The sequence below is a fragment of the Heteronotia binoei genome, chromosome 1 (genome assembly GCF_032191835.1).
Source record: "Heteronotia binoei isolate CCM8104 ecotype False Entrance Well chromosome 1, APGP_CSIRO_Hbin_v1, whole genome shotgun sequence".
Taxonomy (NCBI): Eukaryota; Metazoa; Chordata; class Lepidosauria; order Squamata; family Gekkonidae; genus Heteronotia; species Heteronotia binoei.
The window spans coordinates 60,836,925-60,850,712 of NC_083223.1; the positions used below are offsets into that span (position 1 = coordinate 60,836,925).

The 13,788-nt window shown below is 42.1% G+C and overlaps 2 protein-coding genes across 2 annotated transcripts in view; one reads left to right on the forward strand and one right to left on the reverse strand.

The window, feature by feature from the left end:
• MCPH1 (microcephalin 1) overlaps positions 1 to 13,788 on the forward strand; it is a 147,538-nt gene that overhangs the window by 36,731 nt on the left and 97,019 nt on the right. The window contains exons 14-15 of the mRNA XM_060231234.1: positions 1,048 to 1,210; positions 6,503 to 6,580. Coding sequence (XP_060087217.1) covers positions 1,048 to 1,210; positions 6,503 to 6,580 — 241 coding nt within the window. The remainder of the gene's footprint in view (positions 1 to 1,047; positions 1,211 to 6,502; positions 6,581 to 13,788) is intronic.
• The window catches only part of ANGPT2 (angiopoietin 2), a 55,450-nt gene continuing 48,838 nt past the window's right edge, over positions 7,177 to 13,788 (reverse strand). Inside the window, exons 8-9 of the mRNA XM_060234957.1 lie at positions 9,524 to 9,654; positions 7,177 to 7,785 (exon numbers count right to left, since the gene is read on the reverse strand). Coding sequence (XP_060090940.1) covers positions 7,625 to 7,785; positions 9,524 to 9,654 — 292 coding nt within the window. The 3' untranslated portion in view covers positions 7,177 to 7,624. The remainder of the gene's footprint in view (positions 7,786 to 9,523; positions 9,655 to 13,788) is intronic.

Below are 13,788 nucleotides of genomic sequence, written 5' to 3' on the forward strand. Positions count from 1 at the left end.
ATGTGATTTTGGGTGGCGGGTGGCTTGCTGACCTTTTGACTGGGGAGGGGGTGGCCAAGGAGAGTGAGTGAGGCCTTGCTGGCCCGGGGCTCTCCTTTCTTGCATCGGGTTGCTTTTGGCTGGTGGGGGGCAGCATATGCTAATGAGTTATGCTAATGAGCTCCACCACCTATTTTTCTACAAAACAACCCCTGGTAATGTGAAAGGAATATTTAACCTACATGAAAGTAATAGATTGTCTAGGATAGGAAGGGAATAGTTGAACATCAAATCATAGCTAGTAAAACTAACATTGAAAGCTTACTTTTGTAGATGCTATGATCAGAAAAATAAAGATATGCAGCTTCTGGAAAGATAAAGATATGCAGCCTCTGTTTTGATTTACAATACTTGGCCCAAAAGTTGGCTTTGACTCGTGAAAGCTTATACCATGGAAAACTCTGTTGGTCTCTAGGGTGCTCCTGGACTCAAATGTAGTTCTTTTACTGCAGAGTACCATGGTCACCCACTTGGAATTGTCTTCATTTTTTATATTAACTGTAATAGCTTTGAGAACCCACCCATGTGAAACAACTAATTCATTTATGTTAATGTAAAATTATTACCATAAAGAATGTTGCAAATAGAGGGTTGGATCCTGAACACATTTTCCAGTGGAAGAATGGGACTTACCTGTCCCCCTCCTCCTACCGCAGTCAAGTGATCTCCATAAAATGCTGTAGCTGGGGTATGGGGGACCTCAAGGAATTCCCAGGTCTGCCGCGGGAAGGGGGAATAAATTAACACTCAAAACCCATACATTATATGATGCATCTGTGGTGCATCAAGTCTGAGAAAAGGTCTGTTTATCTAGATTGATCTAATTCATATTCATTTCTTACGTCACTGTTTATGACCTTGTGAATTTAACTACAAGCCTTTGTTTAGGCTTTGTGTCATAGACTATATTTCTTTAACGATCATGGTAGCAGCTTTCCAAGCCAATTTTCATGATATATGCAGATATATTAAACAAGAATTATGATTAATTTTTGTCTTTCTTTAAAGGCAGAAGAATGCAGTTGTTCAGGTGGGAAAGAAATTAGGAGGCTTTCTGTTTTCTAATGAAGTGTGTGAAAATACAAGCCATGTGATTGCAGGGAGTCCCCGTCGTACCTTAAATGTACTTCTGGGAATTGCTCGAGGTTGCTGGATTGTCAGTTATGAATGGGTAAGTAAATGTGGATGATCAGCTGGTTGCTTTTTTTGTTTCAGTTATCAGTGGGGTCCTTCTGATAAGTTGCAAAGGCAATCTTGTATTGGATATATCAGGCAGAGTATAAATGTTTAAATAAATACCCAATTTTTTCTAGGGTGAAGTAAACCAGCAAGTTGTTGTGTATAAACTGTTTAGGGGTTTTTGAACTGGATAGCTTGAGCTAGTGCAGATTACACAAAGTTCGTAGAATCATAGAGTTGGAAGGAGTCTCCAGGGTCATTTAGTCCTGCACAATGCAGGAAACTCACAAATACTTCCCCCACACAGTCCCAAGTGACACCTGCTCCATGCCCAGAAGATGGCAAAAAAAGTCCTGAGAATGAAGGAGTATAAATTGCGGTAAGTAAATAAATGCATACCCAAGTCAAACAGCAGACTTCACTTTTTAAGAAGCTTAGAAGTGCTGTACCAACAACTAAAGGATTGTGAAGAGTTAATTCTTCAGAGAGCTTTGAATGACAGGCTGATCTAAGCAATCCAATTGGTTGGCATCAGCTGAGCAGAGAAAATCTTGACAGAGCTGAAAGCAAAGGAAAAGTCATTCAGGTTCTTTCCTTTACCTTGAAGAGATTCATACCGAGACCATCTATGAATAGACCTGTCAGAAGAGAGCCACACAATATGTGAGAAAGAGCCACATGTGGCTTCTCTGTTCTAGACAGAGAAGAAGCTTCCTTACCCGGTCAAACAGGGAGAGTTATCTCTAAGAAGTATAGAGGTCCCTGATCTGGTGTGATTAGGAACTGTTAGGAAATGCCTGTAGAGATCTTACAGTCACTCAGAAACTCAAGAAGAGTACTGGTGTTCCAAAGAGAAGGGATTTGGGTAGTGCAAAGATGGTACCAGTCATCTAGGCACCAAAAGAGTCTGCGATTAAACAAAGTATATTGGAGTGTTTGGGAAACACTGGAACAAAAGTCTCTCAATATAATGGTGAATAAATTAAGAACCTCTCATTAGCCTGCTATATAATAAAAAAAATCTTTGCTTATGATAGCCTGCTTGGGCGGGATATAAATGGAAATAAATAAACCCTGATTTCACTTGACCTTTCCCTTTGATGTTAAATAAAACCCTTTTTTAAATTTTAAAGCATCTTGCCATTTTCAAGGGTTTAAGTTAAAAGGGAATCCTATCCCTTCCTACATGCTCCTGGGCTGAGCAAATAGCCAAAATATTCCCTGCATACAGGGTGGAACAGACAACATTTCTTCAGGAGAGAAATAAACACATTACCCAGGCTGCTCAGTCAGGGGGACAAAGAGAAACAGAGGGAAAATCTTGCAGGGCTTTAGCCTTCAGACAAAGGCCTCACAGAGGGGCCTCTCCTTTCTGCCTATACTGTGAGGGTTGAGCAACAGAGTGCTTACAACTGAAAGCCTTGCTGATAGGGTTGCCAAGTCCAATTCAAGAAATATCTGGGGACTTTGGGGGTGGAGCCAGGAGACTTTGGGGGTGGAACCAGAAACAAGGGTGTGACAAGCATAACTGAACTCCAAGGGAGTTCTGGCCATCACATTTAAAGGGACAGTACACCTTTTTAAATGTCTTCCTTCCATAGGAAATAATGACAGATAGGGGCGCCTTCTTTTGGGGCTCAAAGAATTGGATCCCCTGGTCCAATCGTTTTGAAACTTGGGGTGTACTTTGGGGAGAGGCACTAGATACTATACTGAAAATTTGGTGCCTCTACCTCAAAAAACAGCTCCCCAGAGCCCGTGAAACCTCCAAATTAATTCCCCATTATACCCTATGAGAATCGATCTCCAAATAGGGAATAATGAAGTGCTCAGCATGTTTCCCTCCCCCCCTCCCCGTTTCTGGCAACTCTGAAGTGAGGGATTGGCCTCTCTACTCACGAGTTGCTAGCAACTTCTTCAAAGTAACACAGACCATCCCAAGAGGAAGCCTTTCAATCGGAGACTAAAGCCTCCGGAGGTGGAAAGGCACATGGTCCTCTGGGGGCGGGGCTTCCCCCCCCCCTCGCCGGCCAGCTGACTGGAGGCAGGAAGGAGCCTGGGAAAGCTGAAGAACCCTTACTGGGACCTGAAGATTGGCAAGCCTACTTGCTGAAGCTCTAGGCCACACCAAAGTTCCATTGCCCAGGGTGAGAGACAAGTAGATTCCATGCCTAGAGTTGTCAGACCTCCTGTCAGCAACCTTTGCTGCCCACTATGGATCCAAGAGGCAGCAGAAGAGAAATGGTGTGGGAAGGGAGTCATGTAGCTGAGGGCCTCCATGGACAATAGGCATGTGTGGTAAATAGGCTGTAGTAAAAAGAGAATTGAGGGAGACTGAGCAGAAAAGCTGGCAGGAGCCAAACAGTGTAGTAGTTGCAAACAAGGTAAGGCTAGAAATATATATGATGGATGTAATTATGTGTCTTTAATTGAATTATTATATAATTTTTAAATGCATATTTAATTGCTCAAATGTTTTAATACTTTATTTTTATTGGCTTGTGGACCCTGATCAGGTGGTAAAGTGGCATAAAATGTTTTAAACAAATAAAGTTATAAGGATAAATAAGAAATTATTGAACAAAAAGGCATGGATATATTTAGTGAAAATAATCAGGCCACTTAAAATAGAGCAGCAACAGGGAAACAGATTCTTGCCATGATTATTTATAAAGGCCAAAAAAATACAGCAGCTATGCTTTTATTGAACAGTCAATAACTGGGTCATTATTTTGGCATAAAAGGAAATCATGGTGCGGCTAGTTTTGTAACATGGAGTCACTATAAAGAATGATTGTGGTGATCGATTTCATATGTGTGGTAGTGTATTAAGGTGGCTGCTAGATAACTACAATGCCAAAGTTTTTTGTTTTTTGTTTTTGCTGTATATCTTTAAGTTTATACTTTGACCCATTATCACAATTCCCTGGACTTGCACATAGATATATAAAACATGAGACTGCATGCCTTGTTAATTTAGATTTTCCACCAGCTATATACAAATCAGTTGCAGTAGATTGTTAAACTCTACAGGATAGGAAAGTGATTTTTTTAAATTCCAGGAGTAATATGAAAGCCTCCTTCCCCATCATTTCTTAATAATGGAAGGAAACAAGGTGTAACAGTGCATGCATTTCTAGTGACTAGTGAGCTAGTATACCATCTGTACACCCTGATTTTAACAGAAATAGATTAAAAGCCAGTGCTGATGTTCCAGTATCCCAGGAGTGGGAAGAAATCAAGTACAGCTGCAGAAACAGGAAGCTGCTCGATGCCAAGGGATTTGGGCAACAGATGGATTGCATTTTATGTAACCCTATTCAAAGAAATAATTTCTGGCCCAATGCTGCTAAACTGCAATTCTTATGTTGTCTGTAGCTGTAGTTTATGTAATACATTCAACTGCCGCTTTTTTGAAGTTTAACTGATTTCTGTTAATGCGTTTTTGTGTTCCTACAGGCTAATTTCCTCCCAGGTGCCTTTTAATCTTACTAAGGTGCCATTAATACTTACTTTCCTTGGAAGTTAGTTCTGTGGAAAGTTTATATGCCAAGATAAGCTATTTATATATTCCCATATCCCACCCACCCCACCCCCAAATATTAGAAAGGCTATTTACTGTGTCAGGATTTTATGCAGATTATTTTAGTCCTTTATCCAACCATGAAGCCTCTGGACTATTAACCCATGTCAGAATTTAGGAGGTGGTAAGGAATGTCTGGAGGCCCTCCCCATTTAGTATTATTGGCAAGGTTCTTACACCATTTCCCTAACAAAGGGGTTAAGTATTTTATCAAGGTAAAATATAAATGAGCAAATCCTAGGTTTTTTCCTTTGTATTTTAAACAGAAACTAGTAGAGGAAATGACACATTTAAGCAGGTTACAGTAGAGGATGTCATATTTTTCCTGTGGAAAAAGTCATTGAACAGTTGTAAACTGCTCTTGTTTTGATCTTTTGTTAAAATCTTTTTGTAATAGTCCTTCCGGGATTGGTCATGTTAGATCATTGTTATGAGCATCCCAGCTGCTGAATACAGGTATAAGTGAAATTGTGAATGGCTATGAGTTTTCTGTTTGTCTCTTAGCTTCACCTATATTTAATGTAGTGTATCACTGAGCAATACAGTATTGTAAAGAAACATAAATGGATGTAGGATATAATGTAATTTAATAGCTACCAGCTATCAGAACTACAAATAAGTTAACTGCAGAAAAACTAGCACATTTATGCAAGGAGGCCCAATCAATCTGCACACTCAGTATATGTAACTGCTAGTGTGTGTGCTTTATAATTTTTCCAAATGCTAAAAGAAATAACAACAAAGATCCAGGATAGTGTGAAGTGTAATCCAATACTGAGGCAGAATGCTAGGTGACAGCTGTAGTTTGTTTGGGGATTTTTTTTTCTGACGATACGGCAGTTCATGGCATGAACTTATTTTGAACAGGGCTGCTGAGAGCCCCCATGAGTCTCCAGTTAAAGATCTTTCTGGCTCTGGCCTGTTCAGAAGCGACCCCCAATGCTTGATTAGAACATATGTGATTCTGCTGTCCCCCAGGATCATCCTGACTGGTGCCTCAGTACCACAGATGATCTAGGTACTGATAATTTTGTACTCCAGGTGTCTGCCCCTGTTGGCAACCATGAGAATATTTTTGTACATTATTCCCGGGTCTCACGGAATTGTATTTGCAGTGTTCTTTTGGTGTTTTCCAAGCTGAGATTCAAACTTGGTTTCTGGGCATTCTGTTGAGTTGTAGGATGGTGTGTGGCCATTTCCAAAGAACCATAGAAATACTTCCAAATTATCTGTGGCTGTTTTTTAAGTAGTTCACCTTGAAATGCAGTAAACCTGCACACAGATTTTCAAAACCAGTGTATTTTGTGGTGTGATTCAGATGTTGACAATTCAGACCAAAAAAAAAAAAAACCCCATTGTTTGCCCAAGTTCTTGGGTGTATCTACTTCTTCAGATCCTGGCCAAAGATTTTGAAGCCTTTATTCAGGCCTTCATAAAAAGCAAGAATTTTTACTGTTTTTTTAAGGCTTCAGCTTTTACTGTTGGCCAGTAATATTTCACTTCAGAGAATCCTTTAAGTTGACTGAAATAAAAGGTATAATGTTTTATCTGCAATTATATGTTTAAATCATAGCTTTCCTGAAGGAGAAAAAAAAATAGAGCTGCCTGTTCAACTTGCAATTTATTTTAGTGAAGTATTCAGAGGCTGCTATATTGCCACTGCATGCGGCTATAAATTATGTGATTTCCTTCACTTTGTAGGTATTGTGGTCTTTGGAATATGGCCGTTGGATTTCAGAAGAACCATATGAACTTTCAGTGGATTTCCCTGCAGCTCCTGTAAGTAATACAAGTTTTGCTTGTCAAATTTGTCTTCTTTTTGAACAGGTTAATTTACATTATTCTGATTATATGTTTGCTGAGGCAATCAAATGTGATGAGAGAGAGAGAGAGAATCCTTTTTATTTGTATTTTCTTTCCTAAATAAATGCCTCTCAATAAAGGAATATGGAAATTTTCACATTGGAAGTAGCTTTTCATTGGTAACTGGGTTGTTGGGGTGGGGGTTTGGAGGGGGGGTTGCTTTTGAATTGCCTATGGGCCATAATAAAAACTGAACTGGTAGCTAATTCAGCTAGAAAATAGAGAAGCAATTTGTTTTGCCCAAAAAGAGAGATTTCCTGACGACATTATCCTAAAACATAAAGATAGGAAAGAACAGTGCAGCTTTCTTAAAAATTGTATTGAATCACATAAAGAAATTCTATACATGGCAGGGATAATGAATGTTTTTAAAAGATGTAAATGTCCAAAAAAATAATAGTTATTGTCTACTCAGTACTGGAATTTTTAAAAGAAAACCCCTGAAGCATAGAAATATTATTTACAAAACCTTATTAAATATATTATCACATGCTGCAAAATATCCCTGCACATGTGATCAATAAAAGTACGGGCCTTTTATTGTGTAGGAGTTAATTACAAAAATATTTTATGTACATAATTACAACCATGGCATTATAGAATATTTTAAGGTAGCAGTTAAAATTCAGTAATAAGGCATAAAGTGGTACTTCTAAGGCTTAAGTAAATGTGGATGTAGTGTTACATGTATTTCACAATTCCAGTTATATACATACACATTGTAAATGTTCAAGAATACAAAGTCTTTCAGGCAGTCCTTTTTACTTTGCCAAATATTATTACATCAGGTATGTCTTCTTTCTTGACCTCTGAAATTTTTTTAAGCTGATTCTTGGAAGATGTATCAACATACCACCTAGATTAGAAAACCTGTAGGTTGTGCTGTGTTCTGGAAATAAAATACTTCATTTGCAAAGTACAGTTATTTCAATATGTACATTCTAAAAAGTGCAGAAGTTTTTAGAAATCTGCTGGTCGGATCATCATTGTCGTAGCCTTGAGAGAATAGCCTGATCCTTTCCAGTAGTACCATTTAATCCCTTTGAACTTGTTTGTGTTTTGTCGCATTGGATAGTACAAGCCATTTAGATTGGAAGGACCACATGCATCAAACCACCAGCCTGTTTGAGTAAGAAAAAAATAAGGAAAAATCATACATTTTTCTTAAAGTAATTAAATTGAAATTCTTATCCTATAACAACCCTTAAAATACGCAAATTGTATTCCAAAATCAGATTTAAAACAAAATTAGACCTAAAACAAAACTTGTTCTTTTCAATGATAATTTGCATGTGCTTCCTGAAGGTGTCTGTTTTAACCACTAGGGTGGATCCAGACTAAAATTTTCTTTAACGGAATTTAGAGAAGTAATGTAATTTCTTCCAGTCTCCCCTTCCTGCTGCAGATCCCTAATTTGCCCCTAGAGCCATTCCTGAGGGTCCTCTTTCCCCCAGGAGTAGCATTTCAGGAAGATCTGTGGCCTCCCAGTGAGACTGGAAAGAGAGCCTGGAAAGTTCTGTTCCACTTATGGAAGCACCTTCTGTCAGCTGAAAATTTAGTCTGGAACAAATAGTAAGCTGAACCAGAAGGGCTTCAGCATAGTTGTCCAGCAGTCTTAAAGCTATTGTCACTGTTCTCCTTTTGCCAGTACCCTTAATCCATGTTCAAGACGATTGGCACCAATCCAGCATAGTTTGTGGATGTTGGTCAGACTAATTCTGCAAATGACACATACAATTTACCTATCTGGAGGTTTGCTACAAGCTATGCTTGACTATAATTGTTCTAAATTCAAAGTCCAAGTAAAACTATCATGATTTGTGTAAGTGTCCTAAATCCAGCAAAAGCTAGTTATGATCAAGTCCTATTGAAATCAGTGTTAGTAGCAGCAGTAAATTAATGTCAACATTAATTTCATTGAGACAAATATGATTGACTTACACTGAGTCTTGTGTCATCTTTGTACATACCTAAGCTTTTTCTATGCCATGTGCTAAACTTTGGATTGGATCCTGCTAGTTGTAGGACTTTTGTCTAGTGCAAGGAGCTTTCCCTTGACACAAAGGATCCTCTGTCAGTATATAGTGCCACTTTTAGCAGAACAGATCTATGGGATCCAACCTTTAACATGCATGCACTCAAGATAAAATTCTGTTAATTTGTTTACTAAATAATGCTAGATTTTTTCCCACGGTCTAGTTGAACAGTGAGCTTTTATATGTGTAACTTAGGAGTTAATGCCCTCAAGCTTTGCTGCTAATTGGTGCAAAAACAGAAGAAAATTGACAGTGATGAAACGATATTTTCCCTTTTTCTGCCTCTTTATGTCTTGTCTGTGCCGCGTATCTGGCCTGTCCATGGTTTTTCAGGGCACAGCTGTACTACCACCATTGTAGTAGAGCAGTCATGGTGTTTTAAGGTATGTTACTAGTGTAGAATCCCAAGTGCTATACTATGTTGATGTAATGGCCCAAGCAGTGGAGAACCCAGCACCTGATTCTTTGCCTTTCTATGACAGCACAACATACTACACTCTATTAGTATCCCCTTGTTTAGTTTACCATTTCCCCTTTCTGAGCTTCCTTATTTATCAGATGACTACTCTCCCTATATTAAGACCTTTTCTTTCTCATTTAACTGATTCAAGTTGACATGATAGGAGTTATAATTGTTCTGTCATGCCTTATTTAGTTGCAGTATGTAGAACCAAAAAATGTGAAAAGGAAAGTTACTGAATTAATATATCCAGTGGTGTACTTTGTACGTGTTTAACAAACATGGCCAAATTACCTGCTATTGACTTCCTGCAAGAAGTGCCAGGCGAAAAAGGAAAAGAGCAAAACAGAAATGTCATCTTACCTCCGGTTAGCATTTGGGAGCACTTGCAAATACATTTGTCATTGTCTGCATCCTTTGTGCTAAAACCATTTCCTGGTTGGCTTATGCTGCCTATTTTGCCTGCTGTACCCGTAAGTCCTTTAAGGTAGATTCTGTGAAAGAGAGAAACAAGTTAATACATGTCCACACAATTGTTTTGCAGCAGTGAGGAAGTATTTTCCTAGAAGTATCCTGTTCAGTTCTCTGGTTCATGTACTTTCATTGGCATAGAGAATATGCCAGGAACTTCTTGTCAACAGCCTACATTGTTCTTAAATAGGAATAGCCTCCCCCCTCCTCCTAAACTGAGATAACTAAATTAATGGAAAACAAATGAGGTAGGTATTGTTGAGAAATTGTCTGTGTCCTGGCTTAGAATATCAAACAGGCTTCCAATTATGTTATGGACAGGATTCTCCCTGACCCCACTTTTATTCTGTTATTTTCTTGCACTGACACCAACACATTGTCATTTTGGAAAACCAGATTGACCTGATAGCTTTGCTAAGAGCAGTGAATAATTTGACTGAGTGTCCAAAATTTCTTCTTTCCAATTTGGGTTTTGCTAGGCTAAGAGTACTGTAAGACATAGGGAGGTAATGTGGAAGAAAACTAGGGTGGCCAGACCGTCCCGGTCACCCGGGAAAGTCCCGGTTCTGGCCCCCAATTCCCGGCTCCCGGGCTGGCTATACCGGGACCATTAGAGGTCCCAGTTTAGCCAGCCAGAGAGCCGGTGGGCCGCGCGCGCGGGCGGGGAAGGCGGCGAGTGAGGGAGGGAGCGTCCCTGCGTGTGCGCAGGGCGATTGTGGCGGGCTCTGCGCATACGCGGGGACGCTCCCTCCCTCGCCGCCTTCCCCGCCCGCGCGCGGGGCCCAGCAGCGGTGGCGGAGGCCGGGGAGGCGGCGGAGAGGCCGGCGCTGGTCGCTGGAGGCCCTCCAGCGACCAGCGCCGGCCTCTCCGCCGCCTCCCCGGCCTCCGCCACCACTGCCGGGCCCCGCATGCGGGCCTCCACTGCAGGCGGAGGCCGGGGAGGTGGCGGAGAGGCCGGCGCTGGTCGCTGGAGGGCCTCCAGCGACCAGCGCCGGCCTCTCCGCCGCCTCCCCGGCCTCTGCCACCGCCGCCAGGCCCCGCGCGCGGGCCTCCACCCACCCTGGAAGCAGGTAAGCAGGGCAGGCAGGGGGCCGAAAGGGGGGGCGGCTGGCGGGAGGGGGCGGCCTTCCTTCCTTCCTTCCTTCCTTCCTTCCTTCCTTCCTTCCTTCCTTCCTTCCTTCCTTCCTTCCTTCCCTCCCTTCCTTCCCTCCCTCCTTCCTTCCTCCCTTCTTCCTTCCTTTCTTTCTTCCTCCCTCCTTCCTTCCCTCCCTCCCTCCTTCCTTCCTTCCCTCCCTCCCTCCTCCCTTCCTTCCCTCCCTCCCTCCTTCCTTCCTTCCCTCCTTCCCTCCTTCCCTCCCTCCCTCCCTCCTCCCTTCCTCCTTCCTTCCCTCCTTCCCTCCCTCCCTCCTCCCTTCCTTCCCTCCCTCCCTCCCTCCCTCCTTCCTTCCTTCCTTCCTTCCTTCCTTCCTTCCTTCCTTCCTTCCTTCCTTCCTTCCTTCCTTCCGTCCTTCCTTCCTTCCTTCCTTCCGTCCTTCCTTCCTTCCTTCCGTGGCTCTCAAATATCCAATGTGGCTCTCAAATATCCGGTGGACCCAAGCACTGATTCAGTGTAAGGGAGCTTTGTGTTTGTGTCTTCTGGTGCAATTTTGTTCTCAAATCCTGTATTTACTTCATCAGTATATGGGATAAGGCACTTTCTCAACTGTGCTGCATAATGCAGCCTATTTATTTTGTCCTGTTTGCTCTGTTGGCTCTATCTGCGCCACCTTCATCACTTTCGGGGTGTGGATCCCCCAGTGGGGTGGTCTCCCGACTCCCTCCGCCGGCTGTTTCTGATAGCCCTGCGCCCCCTCTTTCATTTGATATGTGTCCCGTGCGGGTGCTACCCTCCCGCCGGGAGATGCCGCAAAATGAGCCCCCTTGAGGCTTATGGCGGCAGGGCTCGGGGGAAGCGAGCCAGACTGCTGTTCTTTTGAGGGGTTATAGAGTGTTTCGAGCCCGTCCCTGTGGCATCGGTCCCATCATTGTGGGGCCCAGGGGGCCGGCGCAGCGGCCCGCTGAAGCAGCCTGTCGGTCACTTCCGGGTTCCTGTCCTGCATCTCGACCTGTGTTATTAGTGACAGGCTGCTTCGGCGTGCCGCTGCGCCGGCCCTCTGGGTCCCACAACGATGGGACCGATGCCACAGGGACGGGCTCGAAACACTCTATAATCCCTCAAAGGTGTCCCTGGCTGGCCTGCAGAAATTATGGCCACCCTACGTAGACAGGAAATGCAAATCAGTTACTTTTGCTCAAGACATTATTCAAAAGAGTCTGTAATTTCAGGGAAACTGAAAGAAAAATCTAAATCTAAAACTGAAGGGAAAATCTAAAGCTTGATATGCAAGCGGGTTGTCCTGATGGTTATACCAGGTTCAGGAGTGATCATTAATATCACAGACATTTACATCTGCTGCCAATTTTTGTCAGCTTGCATGCATGCATTTGGAAAATATTTACAGTGTCATCCTAAGGAGAGTTACACCTTTCTAAGTCTGATGAAGTCAGTGGATTCAAAGGATATAACCCTGCTTAGGACGTATTGTTAATGTCTGGAGTGGTTCTGGTTTAACTAGTGTTTCTCCAGTTCCATGTGGATGGCATGCAAGCTGCATTAGAATCTTAGCCCCTACTGACCTTATGATTGACACTGGGACAATGGCACTCAGTGGGAAAAGATTACATTTCTCCTCCTCCATTGAGTATGTTCATTGGATATGGACCTTTTTATGGACTGAGTAGCAGCACTAGTTAATGTCAGATTTCGGTGTTAAGATCCTTCTTATTTTATCTGTATCTGTGTTTTATTTTGACTTTCCTTCTGCTGCTTTGCATTCCAAAAACTTATATAACTTTTAAGTAAACTTATATTACTTTTAAGTAATGCTTCAGCATAGCTAAATAGTCAGATTGACTATCAAAATATATCTGCTTTGTAAGTCAGGCATATTTTTAAACATTACATTTTATGGTTCAAAAACTTGGTTTCATTTCAAAAAGAAATATAGTTGCAGACAGCCATCTTCATCTTCAGTAATTATTTTTTAATAACGTAAATGGACAAGGGTAATGACCCATTTTACAAAGGTAACCTTTATAAACATTATATTGCCTTAATTTTAAAAATAAAAATCCCTGTATTAGTGCCTAAGTGCTTCCAGATGAGGAAATATTTGGGTTGGAGTCAGAACAACTTTTTTTTCTTCCTAGTCAAGAAGAATCTAAAAGTTTCTATAAGATATTGCTGTGATGCACAAAATGTTTAAACTGACTAGCCTACACCTTGGTCACAGAGCTGGATTAACAATTAGGCCAAATAGGCACTGGCTTATGGGCCCTCTGCCTTTAGGGACCCCGGGCTGGCTTCCCCCCCCCCAGTTCCCCCCCTGCTTGCAGCCCCCCAGCTTGCACGTGCAGCCAGCAACTGAGCTGCTCTTTGCCCGACTTGCCTGGTATGGCTGCTGCTGGCATTGTCACCAAGTTTGCCTCTCTCTGCAGCTTAGTAAAAAGGGCTTTTAAGAAGGTGCCTGCCAGCTGCAGCGGGGGCCATGGATGGCAGGGTGGACACTCAGACTCTGAGATAATTTGTGAGGGGGCCCCCAAGTTGTTGACTGCCTAGGGGCCTCCACAGGGTTAACCTGGCACTCCTTGGTCAATTTGTGTTCTTCTAGAATTTTTGTTTGTATTTAATTCTTTTATCATTAAAAGGTTTTTAAAATGAAATAAATGGGGAGTTACCTCCGCAATGAGGCTTTATTTTTCAAAAAAGATGATAAAACGTTGGGGGAGGGGGTGCAGTGGCTCAGTGGTATAGTGCACCTCCTTTTTTTGCAGAATGTTCTAGGTCCAGTTCCTGCATCTCCAGTTACAGGATCTCAAGCATCGGGTGTTAGGAAAGACCTTTGTGTGCCTGAAATCATGGGGCACTGCTGTCAGTAAGGATAGCTAATATTGAGCAAGACAGACCAGAAATACAGGCTGCAGTCCTAAGGCACTTTCCTAGGAATAAGCCCTATTGAATAAAGTAGAATTACTTAGAGTTGCTCCCACAAAGGCCTAGAGAATGACCTGTCCAAGACACTCTGAGCTGGGTTAAGCTTAATACTCCAAGATGAATA